At 47.1% G+C, this 18,772-nt stretch overlaps 1 protein-coding gene and 1 long non-coding RNA gene across 3 annotated transcripts in view; one reads left to right on the top strand and one right to left on the bottom strand.

The window, feature by feature from the left end:
- LAMB1 (laminin subunit beta 1) overlaps window positions 1-9,818 on the bottom strand; it is a 74,525-nt gene extending 64,707 nt beyond the window's left edge. Inside the window, exons 1-4 of the mRNA XM_019451164.2 lie at window positions 9,497-9,818; window positions 8,242-8,417; window positions 5,804-5,939; window positions 2,581-2,654 (exon numbers count right to left, since the gene is read on the bottom strand). Coding sequence (XP_019306709.2) covers window positions 2,581-2,654; window positions 5,804-5,939; window positions 8,242-8,417; window positions 9,497-9,533 — 423 coding nt within the window. The 5' untranslated portion in view covers window positions 9,534-9,818. The remainder of the gene's footprint in view (window positions 1-2,580; window positions 2,655-5,803; window positions 5,940-8,241; window positions 8,418-9,496) is intronic.
- Window positions 9,819-9,877: 59 nt separating this feature from the next.
- The window catches only part of LOC109268054 (uncharacterized), a 45,555-nt gene continuing 36,660 nt past the window's right edge, over window positions 9,878-18,772 (top strand). For both annotated transcript variants that reach the window (XR_008420286.1, XR_008420285.1), the window contains exon 1: window positions 9,878-10,076. This is a non-coding gene — a long non-coding RNA (uncharacterized LOC109268054). The remainder of the gene's footprint in view (window positions 10,077-18,772) is intronic.

The raw sequence follows: 18,772 nt of genomic DNA, 5'->3' as shown, positions 1-18,772 counted from the left end.
GATTCTGAAGCAGGCTCCAGGCTCCGAACTGTCCGCACAGAGCCCGACGCGGGGCTCCAACTCATGAGCCGTGAGATCATGACGCTTAACCAGCCAAAGTTGGACGCTTAACCCACTGAGCCACCCAGGCGCCCCCGTGGCTGAACCTTTGATCCCAGAGGGTCCAACTGATGACTCCCATGGAAAGTGGGCAATGATTCTCAAAGGCATTATCAGTGGCAGGTAACAGAGCTGGCAGCAAGGGCATATACGTGATTTGCAAAAGCTTTTCTGGTAATACTTCCAGGACGCCTGGGTTGCTGGGGTGGTTCCCTCCTACTTGAGAATCAGGCCCGGCTCTGCATTAACACCAGCACCCTCTCAGGTGAGCCCCCCGTTAGCACAGACCTCAACAAGGGCCTCCCCACGCACCGTCAGTTCTCACTGTCCCACGCCCTCCTCTGTATTTCGCCTTGGCCATCTTCCTGAAATCCAGTCTCATTTCCTTGTCAGTGGCTCCCTGTTTCCTATATAATTAACACCCCTCAGCCAGGAGCTGGGGACTTTCTGATTGTATGTAACCTTACTTCCCTTTCCCCCTCACTGCCCTGAGCTCAAGGCTAATCTACGCTGAACAAACTCTGCCTGAACTGTCCACCACCAGAGCTTTGCTCTCAGACGGTTTCCTCTGCCAAGAACGGCTTTTCTTCCACCTCCTCCCACTGAGATCCTGCTCACCCTTCCTGGCCCAGGTCACACACAGTCCCAGACCGCTCCTGATGAAGCTTTCTGCTTTATCCCAGGCTAAGATTACTCTCCCCGTCCTCGGTGCTCCTACCGCACATCGTCTGAACTTCTGCTAGAGCTCTTAGCACATTCGTGATGTAAGCTATCTGCAAGTGTCGTTCACCCCCCGGGGCAGTTTCTTACAAACAGAAGACAGTTGAATTCCTTTATGCATGTATTCATTCAGTAAATATTTGTAGAGCAATCACTACCTGCCAAGCATCAGCAGAGAGAAGAGTGATCATATTCCCATTATGTGCCAGGTGGCAAGATTATGCCTATTCTAGAGCAGAGGGCAAGGTCACACGGCCCTCGAATGTAGGTGACCTTATTCTTCCCACTCTCCCTTCCAAAGAGGAAGCCAAAGTTCTGGCCACATGTGCCAATAAGGGGCAGGATGGGGATTTATCTCCAAGTCTGTCCAACCCCATAGATGTTGCTTTTTGCACAGGATCTAAAGCCCAGAGGTTGAATTCTCTCACTAACTACAGTCTGACAACCTGTACCTATTCTTCTCGTCTGAGTTCAGTCCCCCTGCCTCCTGTTTTATCTTCAGCATTTGTGTGCAGAATTTCATCGATGGCCCACTGTACTCAGCTGGATGAGTAATGACAGAGTGTGTACCCAAAGGACTTGGATGTAAGCAAACTCAGAACTTCCCACGTATGTGAACAGACGCCCTTTCCAAAGGAAAAGCTAGGACCATCAACACGAATAATGATAGTTTTGTGTATTTTTAGGTGTCACATAACATGAAGGCAACATCCTCATGCGTGGTTGAGTTTTGCTTCTAACCACCAAGCAGAGGGCATGGTCAATGACGGGAGGGGGCATAGTGTCGAGTTGCCTAGGGAAAGCCCCCTACCCTCTCCGCCAGTATCCGATGTCACAGTATAAACCTTCCTCCCCAGCAGCAACAGCACTTCTGGGCGGGGGACTGAGGAGAGGGGCTCAGGCCTGGGAACCAGCAGTCTACATCCTTCCTGTCATATTCGGACTTCCACGCCCACCTGTGCTCTTGGCCTCCCAGGCTTTGGTGGAGGACACGGTGGGACTTTCGTGGCTACCTGCCCACATGCTAAATCTTTCCCTGGCACCTTTTGCTAACCTGACGGGGTACAGATAAGGCCCCCAACTCCAACCCAGGCCCACTCAAAAGTGATTTTAATCTGAGAAGCCATAAGTAAATTATGGGTTTTATGTGCATCAACATGTACTTTAAGCCATGTGAAGTCGGTCATTTCCAGGCAGCTGCTTATGAAGAAACAAAGGGACTTTGTACAGAGAAATTCCCTAGCCCTGGAGTCATTTTACATCTCTAAAAGAAAAAGGATGCGAAAAATGCACATTTAAGAAGGCATACACATTTCTTAAGGAACTGTAAAACTGTTCCCACAAATTTTGCAAAACCTTGAAAACTAAAGATAATATACTTCCTTTTCAGTTACCAAGCTCAGCATTAAAACATCAACACAAGGGATCAGGGATTTACTCTCCAGATGTTTTATTGTGGTTTGGGAGAGAGTCAAAGCTGCCTCTCTCCGTGGGGAAATAAAACGAGATCTAATTAAAAGTTTACAGTTGAATTACCTTAGAATAGTGGCTCTCTCTCTCCTTCTTGCCACGAAGATTGAGTATTTGTTAAACATGGTTATTCACGTCCATCTTTAAAAAGCTGATCAATTATCCCAATTTATGGCAACAATAATATTTAAGTTCCCACTGAGGCCAACTCACAACAGACATCCCATACCGAAAAGGGAATTACACAGCGCTCTCAACGTGTCATTTGCAAGAAAGTTATGAATTCCTTACCTTGAAAGTCATTATGAGATGAGTAAAATGGAATTCTGCTTCCAGATCCAGTTGGATAGTTACGTTTTCCACGCCTATAGGAGATTTTTTCAAAATTCAAAAAGGAAATAGTAAGGAAAACAGGAACATCTGTGAACGGTCGGGAGTATTTTTCTTGAATTCTCTTTACGCCCCGCACAGAACCCCTCTCGGCGCTCTATCTGACAGTGAGGCTGAAGACAAGACCCCTTGGTCTTGGCTTAGGCGGGGAGGCCCGGGCCAGAATGAACTTTCAGTTTTCCTCAACTCATTCTGGAGCTCCACATATGGACTCTGCTCACCGGAACAAGACACCTGGCGGGAAGCCTGGAGTTGCTGTCAAGACAGACAGCTTCTGCTTAGGACAAAGTAAAACATCTTCCCAAATCTAAGCCAAGGGACTCTCCAAGGGGGAAGGAAGGGGTCCGCTTCCTGTGCACAGCAGGGGTTCAGTTTGCAGCCTAAAGCAGGGGACTTAATCCTCCTGGCGGGGTGGGGTGGGGGGACACAAATATTCCTTTTTTTATGCAGCAGCAAAGAAAATCAGAGCCTACCGCGTCTGTTACTTATACTCCCATTTAGAAAGAGGTATCCCTGATGGGGAAGCCTTTGGATGCATCGCCACAACCGAAAAACAATGCCAGAGACAAAGAATCGGCCAAATAAATAAACTAGCTCAGAACAAATACTAGCGTCTTCCCTTTCAGGGGAAAGCCTGAACAAACAAATGAGCCTTTGCGCCGTCCCCTGAGTCCCCTGAGGGTCGGTCAGTCCCGCCACACAGAAAAGACCACTGGAATTCCAGAGATAGAAAGGACCCCCTCTCTCATCTTGGGCCCTCAAGCCCACCTGTTTGCTAAAGGAGAGCATTTCCCCCGTTTCCTGTGCTTGAGAGCACTTTGGGGGTCCACCTTCTAGAGCCTAAGAAGTCTTAACTGCAGGAAGACAGGAATGTGTCAGAATGAATCATGTCACAGGCTGGTGTAGTTTCAGGAAATCAGTAGGACTTTTGAAATAAACTCTCCCACTGGAAAACCGCCAAGGCAATTGTGGGGGGTGGGGGGGTGGTCACTGAAACGGATATGAGTTAGTTGGAATGTTAAAGAAAAACATTATAATCATACTAACTAACCTTATCTAACTTATTAAAAAGAACCGTCTTATAAACCTACTCTGGACATTTCTGAGTGAAATGTTAGCTAAGCAACTACGCAGCTCTTCTCTCCCAGGCTTTTAAAAACCTGCAAGATTTGTTCAAAATGAAGAGATAACAAAAGATAATGTAAAGTACCAACAGGACCAGTACCATTTCTGAAATGGAAGAAAATATGCTACAATGGGTACACTAAAAGCACATTCCACTTTAGATTTATAACCTGATAAAAGCAGTAAAGTTTGTGTGTGTGCGTGTGTGTGTGTGTGTGTGTGCGCGCGCGTGCGTGCACACGAGTGCCCGCGCATGTGTGTTTCAATATGGGAAGAAAAATTCACAGAGAAAAGAAACCAGATCATTCTTCTACAGAGTATTTGACTTCTGTCCGACCTAGAAATAGATCGTTAGGAAGGGTAAGTGAAAAGTAGCTGTACACGCCAACCCTGTTTCTATGCCTGAGCACCGATAATTTAATGCCACCAGGACACTGGACAAAACCCACAGAAAATGGATAAACTCACATCCATAAAGAACATCCCCAACGGTGAGTTATCAGACAACACGGAGGGGACAGTCAGTACTCATCAGTCTGACTTTCGGAAGACCAAACTCCAGCCCAACATCATCTGATCTCTTGTGACAGACAACACAAGCCCCTCTACTTGAAGATCCCTTCCTTCTGACATTTGGGACTCTCTCGTCCAACAAATTCAAAGTTGCAGAAATTGATGAAGTCCTGACATAACCAAGAAAAACCGTTCTCTAGAATGACAGCACATGATGAACAACTTTACTGTCTATCAACTTGATACTAATGTTGAGGCATCCTTTTTTTACGTTTAATTTTTTTAGAGGCATCCTTCTAATTGTCTTTTCATTTCACTGGAAGAATGTGGGCAGTCAGGACATGCTCCTGCTCCCTGTTTGGAATAAGCTCTATGCTATTTCAGAAGTCCTCTGTGACTTAGGTACAGATTTATAGAACCTTCTCCTTCACACTGAACCAAGATAACCTCCTAAAAGAATTGATAAGGCTCTAATCTACATGCTTTCTAAGGACCAGCCTGTCTCAGTCTGGTAACCGATGCAGTCCCATGGCTGACCAATAATCAATCCTCCCTAGAAACCAACAGTTTTCTAGAAAGCATGTATAACTTCATAATTAATGACAAAGACGTCTATTAAGGGAGTTCCTCTTTACAGAATGTTAAATGACGGCAAACATCTGAAAATGTCCAGGTGTAGGGCATATAATAAAAAGATCTTGCACAGTCGATGCTTTCTATGACCATCCCTAGGTTCACTTCTTTGACAGCCAAAATTCTCATACTCTTTTGAAAGATCTAATGATCCACTGTTAATTAAGAGACACAAGAACTCTACCTTTATTTCCTAAAGTTCAGTCTTCAAGTTTGAAACAAATGCAAAACTAATTTGGGCTTAGTTTCCCAGTGAAGTAACATCAAGTTTAATGAATTTACTAAACCCAAACCCAAAAGGCAAAGGAAGGAAAAAGGGCTGAATTCCCATACTCACTAAAGGAATTGAGTTGGGGTCATATCCATGTTGACAGAGTCATTGAAAATTTAGATTTAGTGCTGCTTCACAGTACTATTACTGAATTTTCTCGAGATGGAAGGAAGGTGTTGGTAGAAGTGGGGGCTGATTCTGCCCTTTCTTTTGGGGTCGATCCCAAAGAAAGATGCTCTATTTTGGGGAAGATTAAGGGCCTGAAATAGCGCAGGGTCTCCCCCCACCCCGGCCCCATCCTCCCGATACACCCTGCCCCCGTAAAGGCTCCCCTCAGGGGAAGGACCAGGAAATATCCCTTTGGTCCAGCATGAAAGACTGCTTTCTTATAGAAAGTGCATGCTTCAGGAAGGAGGATCAGATTTTACCATGAGAAGTTAGTGCTTCAGGCAGTAAATCTGCCAAAGACCATAATTACAGGGCAGAGAAATCAATCGAGATTACAAATACCCAGGAGCCTGCGAGCCCCTTCCAGGTGACCAATCTCACTCTATAGAACTTGTTCCCACACCAACCACATACCATTTTCGGACTGCCACCAAATCTTAAGGCGGTTTGGAGCAAATGTAGTGACCACATTTTCAATGAGATGACTGTCAGGATTGAGGGTCTCATGATAAGGATCTTGTGAATTGCATATGAAGCATTTTTTGTCCTCCTGAAAGCAAAGTTAGTTTCATGAGTGTAGGAAGCAATCACACACACACACACACACACACACACCAAAAATCAAGCCCACAATACAAAAATCAAACCTGCTTGCTTCAAGAACAATGAATGTGTCCAAATTACTTACATGCCATATAATATGCCTTCCACTTTTTAACTCATGGAGTATGAATTACTCCTGAAAACTTCCTCCACTCTTGTAAATTCAAGGTCAAAAGTAAAAGAAGGCATTGTTTCCACAAGCTAGTACTTGAATCAAAATGAAATTTCTAGGCCTAAGCCTTCATCTCAATGAATAATAGCTAGAGAAGCTTACACTTAAAGCGAGATGTGGAAGAGGTATTAGAAAATTTTTGCTGACATGCTTTAAACCAAACTGAAAAATGAAAGGAAAAAAAAAACAACTCACGCAGCCTGATTTTCTAAAACCAACATAATGCAGAGGCCAAGTGTTAGGCGAATGTATTTAAGAAGCTTTGGGAAATACAGAACCAGTTTCCTGAGCCTCTGTGCTGCCCCAGCAGTGAATCAAGGGTGGCAGCTTGTAGGGGACATCTACAAACTACTCAGGATATTGGGGAAGTGGGTACCTGCCGGGGTGAACCCACTATAAACAGACCAACTCACACAAGGCCAACATGCACTAAGACGGGCACCCACAGAGGTCCACATACACCTCACAAACAACATTTAAGCAGGGGTGATATTGTGAGGAGGACAATACCCACGGACTAGACTCTTAAGTTTGTATTTATTTAGCTATTAGTTATCACCTTCCTCCCCAAAGGATTTAGGGACTAGTAAGATGTACTAAGACAAAGAGAGAGAACAGAAGTCAGGAATGCAATGGGACCAAATACTGGACAAAATACTTAAGATTCCTGCCTCAGTTTTCAGACCCATTAAATGCTTGAGAAAAGTGCACACCCAGGCCCTTTCTCTCGGCTCTGGTATCTACAGAGAGCACTCCACGCTTTCACGGCTAATCACGTAAACCAGAGAGTTTAGCTCTGGCTGGTCTGTAAGACAAACAGTTCAATTCTCATTCTGGTCAAAGCCGGTCTCAGAATCTGGTGACTCATTTACAGGATGTCCTCGCCTCTGAGGTGAATGTTAACATAATATTTTAGGTAAAATTTACATGCTAATATTAGAAAAGGTAACATCAACGGCCTTCATTAACTTGTAGTCAAGAAAACTAATACTGGAGAACAATTACCAGAACTTAAAAAAAAAAAAAAAGGTTAATTATAGCCACCCTTCTAATCAGGAGGAAACAGTCTAGACATCTCTGTATAAACCTGGAAGCAAATGAGCGGAATCCACTTGACCACATTCCTCTGGTTTAATTTATCAGGTCTACAGAATGGGCTCCCTTTCTGCTTTGGAAAAGTGACTCCATTTTAAGGCATCTGTGGTGCAAACCATAGGACATCATCCTTTTCCCAAAGGGCAGGTGTACAGGTAGGCGGATGGGCCAAAATTATAGCAATTGCCTCTGGCCCTTGCCCTGCATGTGAGACTAGGCCGCCTTTGGCTTGCTTTCGAGGCCAGAAATATCCGCATACTTAAAAAAAAAAAAAAAAATCAAGGAAAAGGCTTCTGATTCTAGGTAGCTTATGCTTTGTCTTCTTTTAAAATTAGTTTGGACTTTTTAAAAATAGGACTTTAGAAATCTAAGATCTAGGCCTACTTTTAGAAAGGACACCCTGAAATTTCATTTTGGTCCTCCTCTACCAGGGTGCCATGGCAACCAGGGCATTTGAAAAAGTATCTACTGGAGGATAGATGGGAACAGCACCACACCAGAAAATATTAGGTTCAGTGGCTAGAGTGACCTCACAAGACATCTGTCAGTGCTACAATACCCCTCCCGCAAGCACAAGACTTAGGAAAAACCCAAGATCACTACTCAGTCTAAGAAAGAGATGATGGACTATGTCTTATGCACATTTCCAAGGAGGACAGATCACAAAACAACAACAGTGGAGACTTCTGGAGGCCTGGGGTCAGGATCCCGGGCAGGGGCCAGGTCCGGGCGGTCCTGACTTTCCATATAGGGACTATGCGGGCGGTGGAGGCGGCAGGAAATGTATGGCGGATGCAACTGTGCAAACGGAGATGGAGCAAAAAAAGGGCGAGCAACCCATCTAATCCCGGGACTCCCCGACTGGCCGCGCTTCCTATCTGGATAGCTGGCAGGATGTGGAGTCCCCAGCGCCCAGCCCCTCTGGTCTGGACTGGAGGAGGCGCGCGCGCGCAAAGCCTAGGGCTGGGATCTCTGCCCTCACCTGGAGGTGGCTGACAATACAGTAGGGCTCAGGCTTGTGCAGCCCGCACGTCGAGGTCACCGAGAGCTTTTGTGCTCGGCCGATGAGAAGGTCGCCAGTGGCAGGGTAGCAGCTGCCCTCCGCGCAGCCGTAGCTGAATTCGGGTTCTTGAGCGCGCACTTGGGCTCCGCACAGGGCTGTGGAAAGGGCAGGCGACAGGGGAGGTGGGGAGGAGGGCACAAGCCGGGAGCGAGCCCAAGCGAAACGAACAAGCAGGGGCGGGAAGAGAGTAGGTTCAGAAGAAAGCAGAATGCACAGAATAGAGGCACAATGGAAAGATGAGCGCGGGAGAAGCCAGGACGTGGAGAGGGTTTGGAAAGAGACACGATGTCACATTTGTCCAGCAGCCCATATCATTCCCGGGAGACCCTCATCCGTCCCGGGCAAGCAGCTCTGGTCACAAAAGGTAGATGTGCAGACCAGCCACCTTGACGTGCCTGTGCCTGGACCTGTGTGCGGGGAGGCGACAGGCGAACCGCCTATGTGCATGCGAGTAGGTGGGTGAGTGTATACACCTCGTGCGTGCGGCAGCCTGTGCACCCTCAGTGTGAAACCGTGAGTGTGCGTGCCAGATCTGTGAGTGTGGGGTCACGGATGTGTGTGCGTGCACGCTTGGGGGTCCCGGGCGCTCGGTTGGGGGCGAGGTGGTGGGACTTGCAGGGGACGCCGCTTTCCCGAGCAAGGGGTGAGTGAACAGTCCCTGTGGCTTTGGAGTGGCTTCAACGCTTCGTCATTCCAGGGAAGCACCCGGCCCAGCTGTTTCTGGCGCCATCCGGGGGCAAACAGCGATGGTTAATTGAAGCCACATGGCCCCAGTCAGTTCCCAGGACTAAGCCCGTGCTCAGCTTGGTCACTTGGCTGGGAAAAGGGCTCCAGGGGAGTCCCCCGCGGCGAGCCCCCCAGCCCATCCCAGGCAGCCTGTCCCCCGCCCCCCGCAGTGGAGAGACCCACGGTGAACACGCCAAAGGTGCAAAGCCCGAGCAGGGGCCGCGGATCCCCAGTTCTGGGCACCCAGCCTCGGGGATGCGGGTCCGCGGCAATCCTCGCGCGCAGTCCTCAGCCGCCACGGAGGGCGCTGGCGTTTAATCCCGGGGCGCGATTCCCACCCCAGCCCCTCTCCCGCCCCCCGCCCCCAGGCTCCCGCGAAGCCGGGTCCAACGGCTTGTGGGGTTTCTTCCCAAGCCCACTCCTCTCCCCACCGCCGCGGCGCGATTACCTAAGAAACTGAAAGCGAACACCTGGAGCAGCCCCATGGCCAGTCCCTGCACAGCCGAGGGGACACGGCGAAGGAGGGGAGAACGCACCCGCCGAGCCGCCTGCCCGCTTTCCCCGTCTTCCCTTCTGGAGAGGTGGAGGAAAGAAACACAAAAAGAGAGAGCAACTGTTCAGAGAGAGGAGAGGGGCCCTTCCATTTCCTGCCGCTCCCACGGAAGCGGGGGGTCGGAGGGGAAAAAGCGCTCAGCCACTATGTCCTCTTGCCCGGGCGGTGCGAGCGCTCTCCCCGCAGCCCCGAGCCCAAAGAAGGGAATTAGAAAGTTTAGCCTTGGGAGGAACCGGGGGAGGCGCCTCCGCTCATGCGCACACGCAGAGTAGGGGCTGAGGGGGCGGGCGGCCACCGCCGGGGGGGAGGGGGTGAGGTCCGGGTCCCACCCTCCCGGGGCGCCTCTTTTGTTTTAAGGCCGCGCCTGCGGTGGCCGCGGGCGTCAGGCTCTCCCGGTCTCCGGCGGGGCCACCCCGGGGTGCGCATCGCCTGCCGGAGCGCGGGGGGGCGGGAGGCGTCTGGGCTGGTGGCGGAGGTAGGTGTCGGGATCGCGGCGAGAGACACCCCCACCCCCTCCCCGGCGGGACCTACCGCGCACTCGGGCGTTTACATTTGCAAGGGGTGAGTCACGAAAGGGTACCCGGGGCCACAAACTCCCGCCCCGAGCGCCCGGGAAAGGCGGGTTAACCCTTTAGAAAGAGGGTCGACCTGTCAGGTTTGTTGCCTTACAAAGAAGGGAATCCGGGATCGCGAAGCTTGGGCTGGACGCGACGTCTCTAATGTCACCACGCGAGGCGACGAAACTGCTATTCCCTAGGCTTCCTTTGCGCGCACATTTATTCTGGACCTGCCACCCAGGTGGCCACGGCATCGAATTGCCCGTTTAATTCTGTTTTAAAAAATCTACTTACCTAAATCCAGACGATGGCTCTAATTAAGGTCGTTTCTCCATCGACACTATTGCTGGTGAAGCGTGTTTCCCATCTCACCGTGACAGGGTTGATTCAACCACGAATGAGACCCCCTTCAGGGTCTCCACAAAGCGCCACCTGGGCAATTCCAGAGAGGAACTCTATGGGGAGAGAGGGCTTCTAATGGCCTTGTGTGCGACCTGTCTGGTTGAATAAGGGGTAAACAGAGCTCGCCCACGTCCTGGGGGCTGGGGAGGGGGGCGGGAAGAGAGGCAGGCGGCGGGACTGCCGCCCTTCCAGTGAACTGGCCCAATTCTGCTGCCTTAGCAGTGGATGGATGGAGTCAAAGCTGGGGTTTGCGCAAAAGTGCCCTGAATAAGGGGAGTACAGTTAGTTGGTAGTCCCCGCAGGAGATTTTGCTTGCTTTTAATTACCCCAGGGAGAAGGGTTTAGTTGGTCAGCTTTTAACTTAGCTGCAATGAAACAGGACCCAGGGAAAGTTTAATCATTAGACCACAAAGTAAAGCTGCTTTATGGGTTTATAAACCTCCTTTCTGCTGAGGAAGGCAGGAGCCTCAGGTCTTGGTGATGCATTAATTATTCACTAAATCAGCACTTGCCCTGTTGCAGCCTCTGGAGATTTTTTTGCCTCCAGCTAACGTCCAGGGTCCTTGGTGCTGGCTGGGCAGCCCTGAAAACACAAGAGAAAGCGGGTGCTGTTGTGAGGGTTTAATTTTGCAACGGAGGGTCTTCAGAGCTTAATTAAAAAACATTCAGAGGCAAATGCTTTTCCCCTTGTTGAGCTCTTAATACCCTGGGTCAAAGTTGCTTATTAGTTTTTTATCCGTACGTACTGCAAGCATCATTCACTTCTGCCTCTTTCACAAGACCTCCCTGCTACTCAGTGGTGATCATTTTCCCTGGTCAGTGTCTTCTCATAGATTGCAAAGAGTTACCTACAGCCCTGAGGCTCTCACCTCATTCTCAGGAGTAAACATTACTGAGACAGTTAAGAGATTTGTTGAGTGGTTTGTTTGGGGGTTGTTTTTTTTTTTCTTTTTTGTTTTTTTAACATGTGTGTGCAGGGGCTAGTGTATATAACACACCTTCACCATCTGACCACTCCATTGCTGAATTTGTCTCCATTCCCTGTCCTGGAACGTACTTTTGTCCTGGAAGCATGTGTCTTCCTCTGACTGGCTAAGCACAATGCTCTCACATGCAAACCTGCTCCATTTCCCCATCTTAAGGGAAGAAAACCAAAACCCTTCTTTATGCTATATACTCTCTACTCCTTTATTCCGTTTGACTTCTTAGCCCAGGTGCTTGAAAGGATAGTTCGCACTTGTGTTTCCAATCGGTTTCTCCTTCATCCCATTATAACAGAACTCCCATCTCCGCCACTGGTCTCAGTGATGACTGCTGGCCCTCCAACTGCCAAGTGCAATGGCCGTTTTCCCTAGTGGAACTCTCTGTGGTCTATCTCCCATGACCACGCGCTTCTTTTATTTTTTATTTTTATTTTTTAACATTTGTTTATTATTGAGAGACAGAGCATGAGCAGGGGAGGGGCCGAGAGACGGGGAGACACAGAATCTGAGCTGTCAGCACAGAGCCTGACGCAGGGCTCGAACTCACAAACCGCGAGATCATGACCTGAGCCGAAGTCGGACGCTTAACCAACTGAGCCACCCAGGCACCCCGACCACGGCCTTCTTGAGACTTTTCTTCCTTGACTTCCAGGACACCATTCCAAAATTTCCCCATAGGACTGACTCGCTCTCTCCCATTTCTCTTTCCTCTCTCTTTCCCTTAAACATAGGGTGCTCCCAAAGGTTTTGTCTCCAGCTTCTCTTCCTTCTATAACCATTCTCATCTGTGACCAGCCTCTCCACCACCTTCACCTTGGTCCTCCCTACATCTGTAACTCTAGCTTCTACCTTGTTTGGAATTTACATCCAGTTTCTAACAGCCTACTGAATATCTCTGCTTTGATGGCCCATAAGTACGTGTGCTGCAAAACCTAAGTCACCTCCCCATCCATCCCTCCTGGAACAAAATGTGTTCTTCTGTTTCCAATTTCTGTTATTGGCCCCATGATCCACCTCTGAGCTCAAGACGAGCCTGGGAACAAGACTCGCTGTATGATTTGCAGGGCCCAGTGAAAAAGGAAAAGGAGCACGGGGACGCTTTGTTCAAAAATTAATGATTTCAAGATGATGACAGAGCAGTAAACCTAGCCCGGGACCCTTCAGAGACTGTACACATCCTCCTTAAAACCAGCCCAGCTTGGGACTCATATTGGACATTAACATCTCCTTACCTCTTCCTATCACTAGCTCCTGTCATTTCTATCTTACCAGCAACCAGCCACCACGTTCCCTTCGCTCCAACCTCATCACCCTGCCTTAGTTCAGTCTGCCCTCGCCATCTGGTCTGAACCCTGCAGGAGCCTCCCTGGCTGCCGTTTTGATTCCAAACTCTCCCTTTCCGCTGGTCTAATCCTCCCTAACATCACCAGAGGGATTTCTGAGGCACCCCTTTGATCATGTCGTTCCCTTGTTCAAAAGCCTTCAATGGCTTCCCTCTGCCCATGTGAGCTTCCTGAAGTTCCCAACACAGGGCATGCTTTATACTGTGCCTCTCTGTCCCATGGACCCTCCTTGAGCTCATCAGTGTAGTGAACTACCACGCATCTTTGAAGCATCCACTTAAATAGACTTCGTCTCTACCCCCTCTCCACCCCCAACTCTGTCCACCAGCACCTTGTAAAAGCCTGTTCCGGCGTAAATGACATAACGCTGTAACTATTTGTTTATGCCCTTATCTCCACTAGACAGTGAGTCCAAGCCAAGTATTGAGCAACACCGATTTATGCACAAACGTTGCCTAATATGACATGGGCACGTTGTAGGTGCTCAATAAATGTTTCTTGAGTGGAAGTAAATAAAGACTGGACTCTAGGTTCTAAAAACTTCTTTAAATCTTAAATGTCCACTTTCTACCCAACATGAGTTTCTAGTCAAGTAGCAAAAGAAATATCACCAGACTGGAGTTCATTTTAGGAACACTTCCAAATTTTGCTCATGAACCAATTCTTCCTCTCTGATGTTACAAATGTAGGAGGCATGAATCACTCTTGCTAGTAAAGCTCATTGAGGCTTTACTCCTGCTGACACCACCCCTACCCTCTTATTCATTCCACACATGTACCCCCCTGTCACTACCTGCTTCAGCACAAGGCAGTCTTTTACTGGAAAGTTCTGCAGCATCTTGAATAGCAGATGTGACTGCAAACTGTTGGCCGTTCAGTCTCAAAGAATGTGCAACAGTTGTCTCCCCGAGGCCTTGATTATTTGCTTGGAAAAACAAAGCAAAAACTGCTTTCAAGGTTACCGTCACAGTCTTAAAATGCCACTTATGGGTCTCGTTTTAAGTCCTGGATTGACAGCGTAATGACAAGGAGGTCACATTCTGGGCTTTGACCTTTAGGTTCTAAAACCTGGCTGTCTACCTAACTCTGCTCTCATGAAAAATACTAGATTTGGGCTGTTTTGAAAATTAGATTGAAGGGTACTTTGTGAGAATCAGTAATGAGCTCAAGAAGTTCCATGACCAGGAAAATTTAGAACAAATGTCACGTGGCACTTTCTCCATCTAGTACCTCTCATAATATGCGGGACAGTAATTTGTAATTTTGTGTCAAATGCCCTTGCCCTCAGGGGCTCTCTGAGGGCAGGCACTGTGTTTTATTGAAATTTGTATTCTCATCCAAGGGCAGAGTTTTCGGTGTACAGAGTCACTAAGTATCTGCTTGTTGGATGAATGACTAAAACTGAATAACCGTTCCTTATGACCATTAAGGGAGCCCATAGGAATACCATCACCTTCTAGAATATGGAAGGCCTGAATCAGGCAGGGCGTCACAGCATTTTCAGTCTCGGACTATACAATAGAAGCTGCTATTTGGGCTTGTATTAACATCCCTTTGTCTGGGAACAGTCCCCAGACTCTCTTGGGGGGACTAGTCCTTTGATGTTGTCAGCCCAACAGAATTTGGATGGGGCTAATCCCTCCATGGGCTCCAGGCTAATCAGTACCCCTTTCTCTTCTTCTTCCCAGTGTTTGGTTCGGGGAACCCAAACCCAGTGTTGGGGATGGGTATACAACTCAAGTTTTCCAGTGAGGTGACTTCTGGGATTTTTGTGGGAGAGAAAAAGCGCTCTCTCCCTGGACTTGAAGTTATATGGATGGAGCTGGTGGCGGCTGGAGACTGGGGCTGACCACAGAGAAGAGCAGAACTGGGGGAAGCAATAGGGAAGATCCTTAAGTACCACCTTAGAATATCTTGATCCAGCTATGCCTAAAGCCAGCGGACATTCCCCGAGCCAATACATTTTTCTGGACATGTAGCGTCAGACTTACGAAGCTTTGTTGTTTGTAGCCTGAGATCTGGGACGTTTTTGTTTTCAATTGCAACATGACCTACTTTATCACGATCCAAGCAGACCCTTATCAATACGATCTTAAAAACAGCCGTCTGTCTATTCTTAAAGAGCTCAGAAGAAAGGTCACAAATGAGTACCCAAGTCTATATTTGAATGTTTTAAGGTAGTCACCAAAATAAGTATAAGAAGGTCACATCCATGCTTTTTACAGACTCTCTCAAGGCTGCATACCCATCGAACTTCACCTCCAGCAAGGGGGCCAAGAAGACACTTTAGATCCCAGCAGGGGTAGGGTGGCACTTTCTACCCAGAGATGCCTGTGAATTCCAAACGTCTTTCAAAGTTGTTTGTCTATATTTAACAAGAATGCCGTAGAAACATTCTAAGTGGGACACATTTTCAGCTATTTATTCTTTGTTTATGGATTTTAGCATCTGGTTGCTATCCTGGCACTTTAAAAATGAGTAGGAGAGAGATTAATGTTTGAGGTAAGGCTAAAGAGCCTTAGCAAAGCTCTTAAATTTTTTTTTCAAATTAGATTCATAGCAGGATTAACCTCGATGTAGTCAATTAAACATTTTTAGACTTGAATACTAGTCATGAACTAGTTTCATTTTTCTGGCATATCATATCTTTACCTTCATTCAGGAGTGTCCTGTGTAAGAAGGAGGGGCAGTAAGAATGTGAAAAACACAAGGGGCGCCTGCATGGCTCAGTCGGTTAAACATCCGACTTCGGCTCAGGTCATAATCTCATCATTTGTGTGTCCGAGCCCCGCATCGGGCTCTGAGCTGACAGCTCAGAGCCTGGAGCCTGCTTCGGATTAAGTGCCTCCCTCTCTCTCTGACCCTCCCCCTGTTTGCGCTCTGTCTCTCTCAGTCTCTCAAAACTGAATAAAAGTTAAAAAAATAAATTAAAAAAAAAAAGAATGAAAAACAAAACTACTTGCCGTTCACATAGAATACAGTTTAAGACCTTTAAAAGTAAAGGTTTTTGTTTCTCTGGTCAGCTTTTGTCAACTTTGATAGTTACATTCACAAACATTTGTATAACTGGAAGTTTAAGAAATTATCACAACTATTTGCTCTATAAATACTTAAAAAAAAATTTCAGATGAGCTATGTGCTTGGACAAAATACATCGACATCCAAAATTTGAGGCCTGCTTTTTGTTTTAAAACGGTTGCTTGCTTGAAAATCACAAACATCCAATTGAGTAGAAGCTAGCACTGAGAGTTTGATAGTTGCATTTTAGAAACACTTTTAATTAAACTCAGTTCACCTCTTATGGAAATCTGCCTAAAACTGTATTATTTTTTCATGTTTATTTTCAGGGGAGAGAGACAGAGCCTGAGCAGGAGAGGGGCAGACAGAGGGAGACACAGAATCCGAAGCAGGCTCCAGGCTCTGAGCTGTCAGCACAGAGCCCAACGTGGGGCTCGAACTCACGAACCAAGAGATCATGACCAGAGCCGAAGTTGGATGCTTAATGGACTGAGCCACCCAGGTGCCCCCTAAAATTACATTTTAAAGACTCTTCTGAAAATTTTATTTCAGTTGGTGTTACTTCCCTTGGCTTTGTAAGGATGCTGAAATTTGGTCAATAGCCCGAGGAGGAGAAAAGGGCATTCTGTATTTTTTTTTTTTAACTCTTCCTTTACACTTTTTTAATCCAGATTCTGTCTTTCTCCATTTGAAATGTCCAGTTCATTTCCCAGTAAGTCCCTAAAGTCCTCACCACATTTCCCTAGGAGTCCCCAGTCACATGCCTGGCATACAGTAGGTACTTAGGAAATGCTTAGGGAATGAAAAAGCATTTATTTAACCTCTATTTTGAGCCCAATAAGGTTCAGGCAGTATCTTTGTACCAGAGGCTTGAAGGGATAGTTTAACCTACTCTCTTGCTGCAACCCTATCGCATAGTTCTAGGTTATTAATTATTACCTAGGGTGATCTGGGAAACTAGATTTAATTAGCAAGTTAAATGCTCTACCCATGGCTTGTACTCGGAGGGGATCCTGATTCCCAATCTGGTCTTTTCCCTGAGAAGATGGAACCTTTGATCTGAGGACGTGTCAGAAGTGATGGAAATGCTAGTTCAGAAGCCATCACCTCTGTCGTGTAGCACAGCCTTGCCTCATTATCCCCCACCACGATGCCCTTGGCCTTCTAGAAGAATTGACTGTACAATTGCGGTCCCTCTAGAATAAGCCCGATCTTCCGGAAAGAGTATTTATTTCATCAAGGCCGTCGCGCTTGAGGCTGCCAAGGCTTGTAATCAGACTTGTGAAGGGCAGCCCACCCAGAGGCGAGTGGCCACCCAGAGGCGATTTTTATCCCATCAGAAACAAGCCAGCACTCGGCCTCACTCCAGGGTTAGGTGCTATTTCACGTATCAGGCTGTTTGCCAGACAAAGAAGTTGGAGGATGTGTTTGCCCTTTCCGAGATGGCTAAATGGGATGCTGCTATTAACCTCTGAGTAAATGGTTTCTCTGTGATCCTATCTGGAAAACATGGAATACGGGGCTGATAATTCAGTCATCTACTCAGGACTTTTTCGTCCAAGTGCTGACCATCGCTGGTCGGTGGCCTTCGACTTTGGAAGCTCCAGTTGTCTACCTGGTTAGTACCTTAAGCCTTAGCAGCAACCTCTGTCTCATTCTTTAACATTTCTTGAGTAGTTTCTATGTGCCAATCACTGCTATGTACTAATGGTATATGTTCTACATTTAGAGAAGGCCAAGGCTGTCTTAAATACGTATACTATTAGCAAGAAGAGTAACAAGCGTTAAAGTCTAAGATGAAGAACGAACACTACAATGTTCTATTTCTATACACATATACATGTATGCATACATGAATAGGCAAAGTTCTAGAAAGTTCTAGGAAGAGGCATAGCAAGATGGTGGGTACTTTCAGGGAAGGTACGGGCATTATGTTTGGGATGGGGGTTAAATAACGTTTTAACTTTTTGAATGATAATCTAATGTCTGTAGCTGGTATAATCAGACCAAAAAATTGTAACCCTAGGTTTTTGTTTGTTTGTTTTAGATATAAATGTCTGTTTTACTTTGAATACAGCATATGCTGAATTTGGGCTAAGTCTGGGTTTTTACCTTAAAATACAAATTCAAAGAAAGACCTAGGAAATTAAAATCCATTCTTTCTAGTCACCAATGAATTTACTAAATGAGACAACATGGCTCTTAACAAATTGGGACCATGTAAGTCACATTTCTATGCCTCGGTTTCCTCATCTGTAAAACAGGTACAAAGGTCACGTGCCTTAGCACACAATACAGGCTCTTCGAAATGTGGCCCCTTGTAATTACTCCCAATTCTGCATTCTGAGCTAGCAGCCTCTCACCCCCCAACAAGCTGTAGCCTGAATATACTCACCATTCGCAAAAGCTAAACCCTGGTTTTTGGCTCATCCAGTTCCTTCTGCCTGGAATGCCTTCTCGGTCTTCTCTGCCAAGACAGCTTCTACTTATGTTCAAAGTCCAGCTCTGATGGTACTTTGCACGTGGAACCTTCTCAGTTTCCACTGCCCAGATGCAATACTTGGACAGACACCTCTTGGAAAAGAGCTTTCTAGATTGTTCTGGACCAGCTGTGCCACACACGAGGCCAGGCGCCTTATCTCTTGCACTGTATCCCTAGCACCAGCACAGAGCACATCGCTGGTATCCGACGAATGTCCACCAAGCAGATTGTTAGCGTAGGAGATTTTCTGTGTTTGCTAAATTGCGAGTGCGTGGAGAGCATCCGAATTTGCCCAGCACTGAGCACAGAGCTCATCAGGTATTTGTTGAACGTGTTCATTCAATAAATGCCTGGATCTACGCCCAGTGTGCTTTCCGGGGAGAAAT

Source organism: Panthera pardus, unplaced genomic scaffold (genome assembly GCF_024362965.1).
Source record: "Panthera pardus isolate Hobbes unplaced genomic scaffold, ASM2436296v1 HiC_scaffold_8, whole genome shotgun sequence".
Taxonomy (NCBI): domain Eukaryota; kingdom Metazoa; phylum Chordata; class Mammalia; order Carnivora; family Felidae; genus Panthera; species Panthera pardus.
Note: the sequence above shows the minus strand (reverse complement) of the source record. Positions and strands in the feature narration are given on the sequence as shown.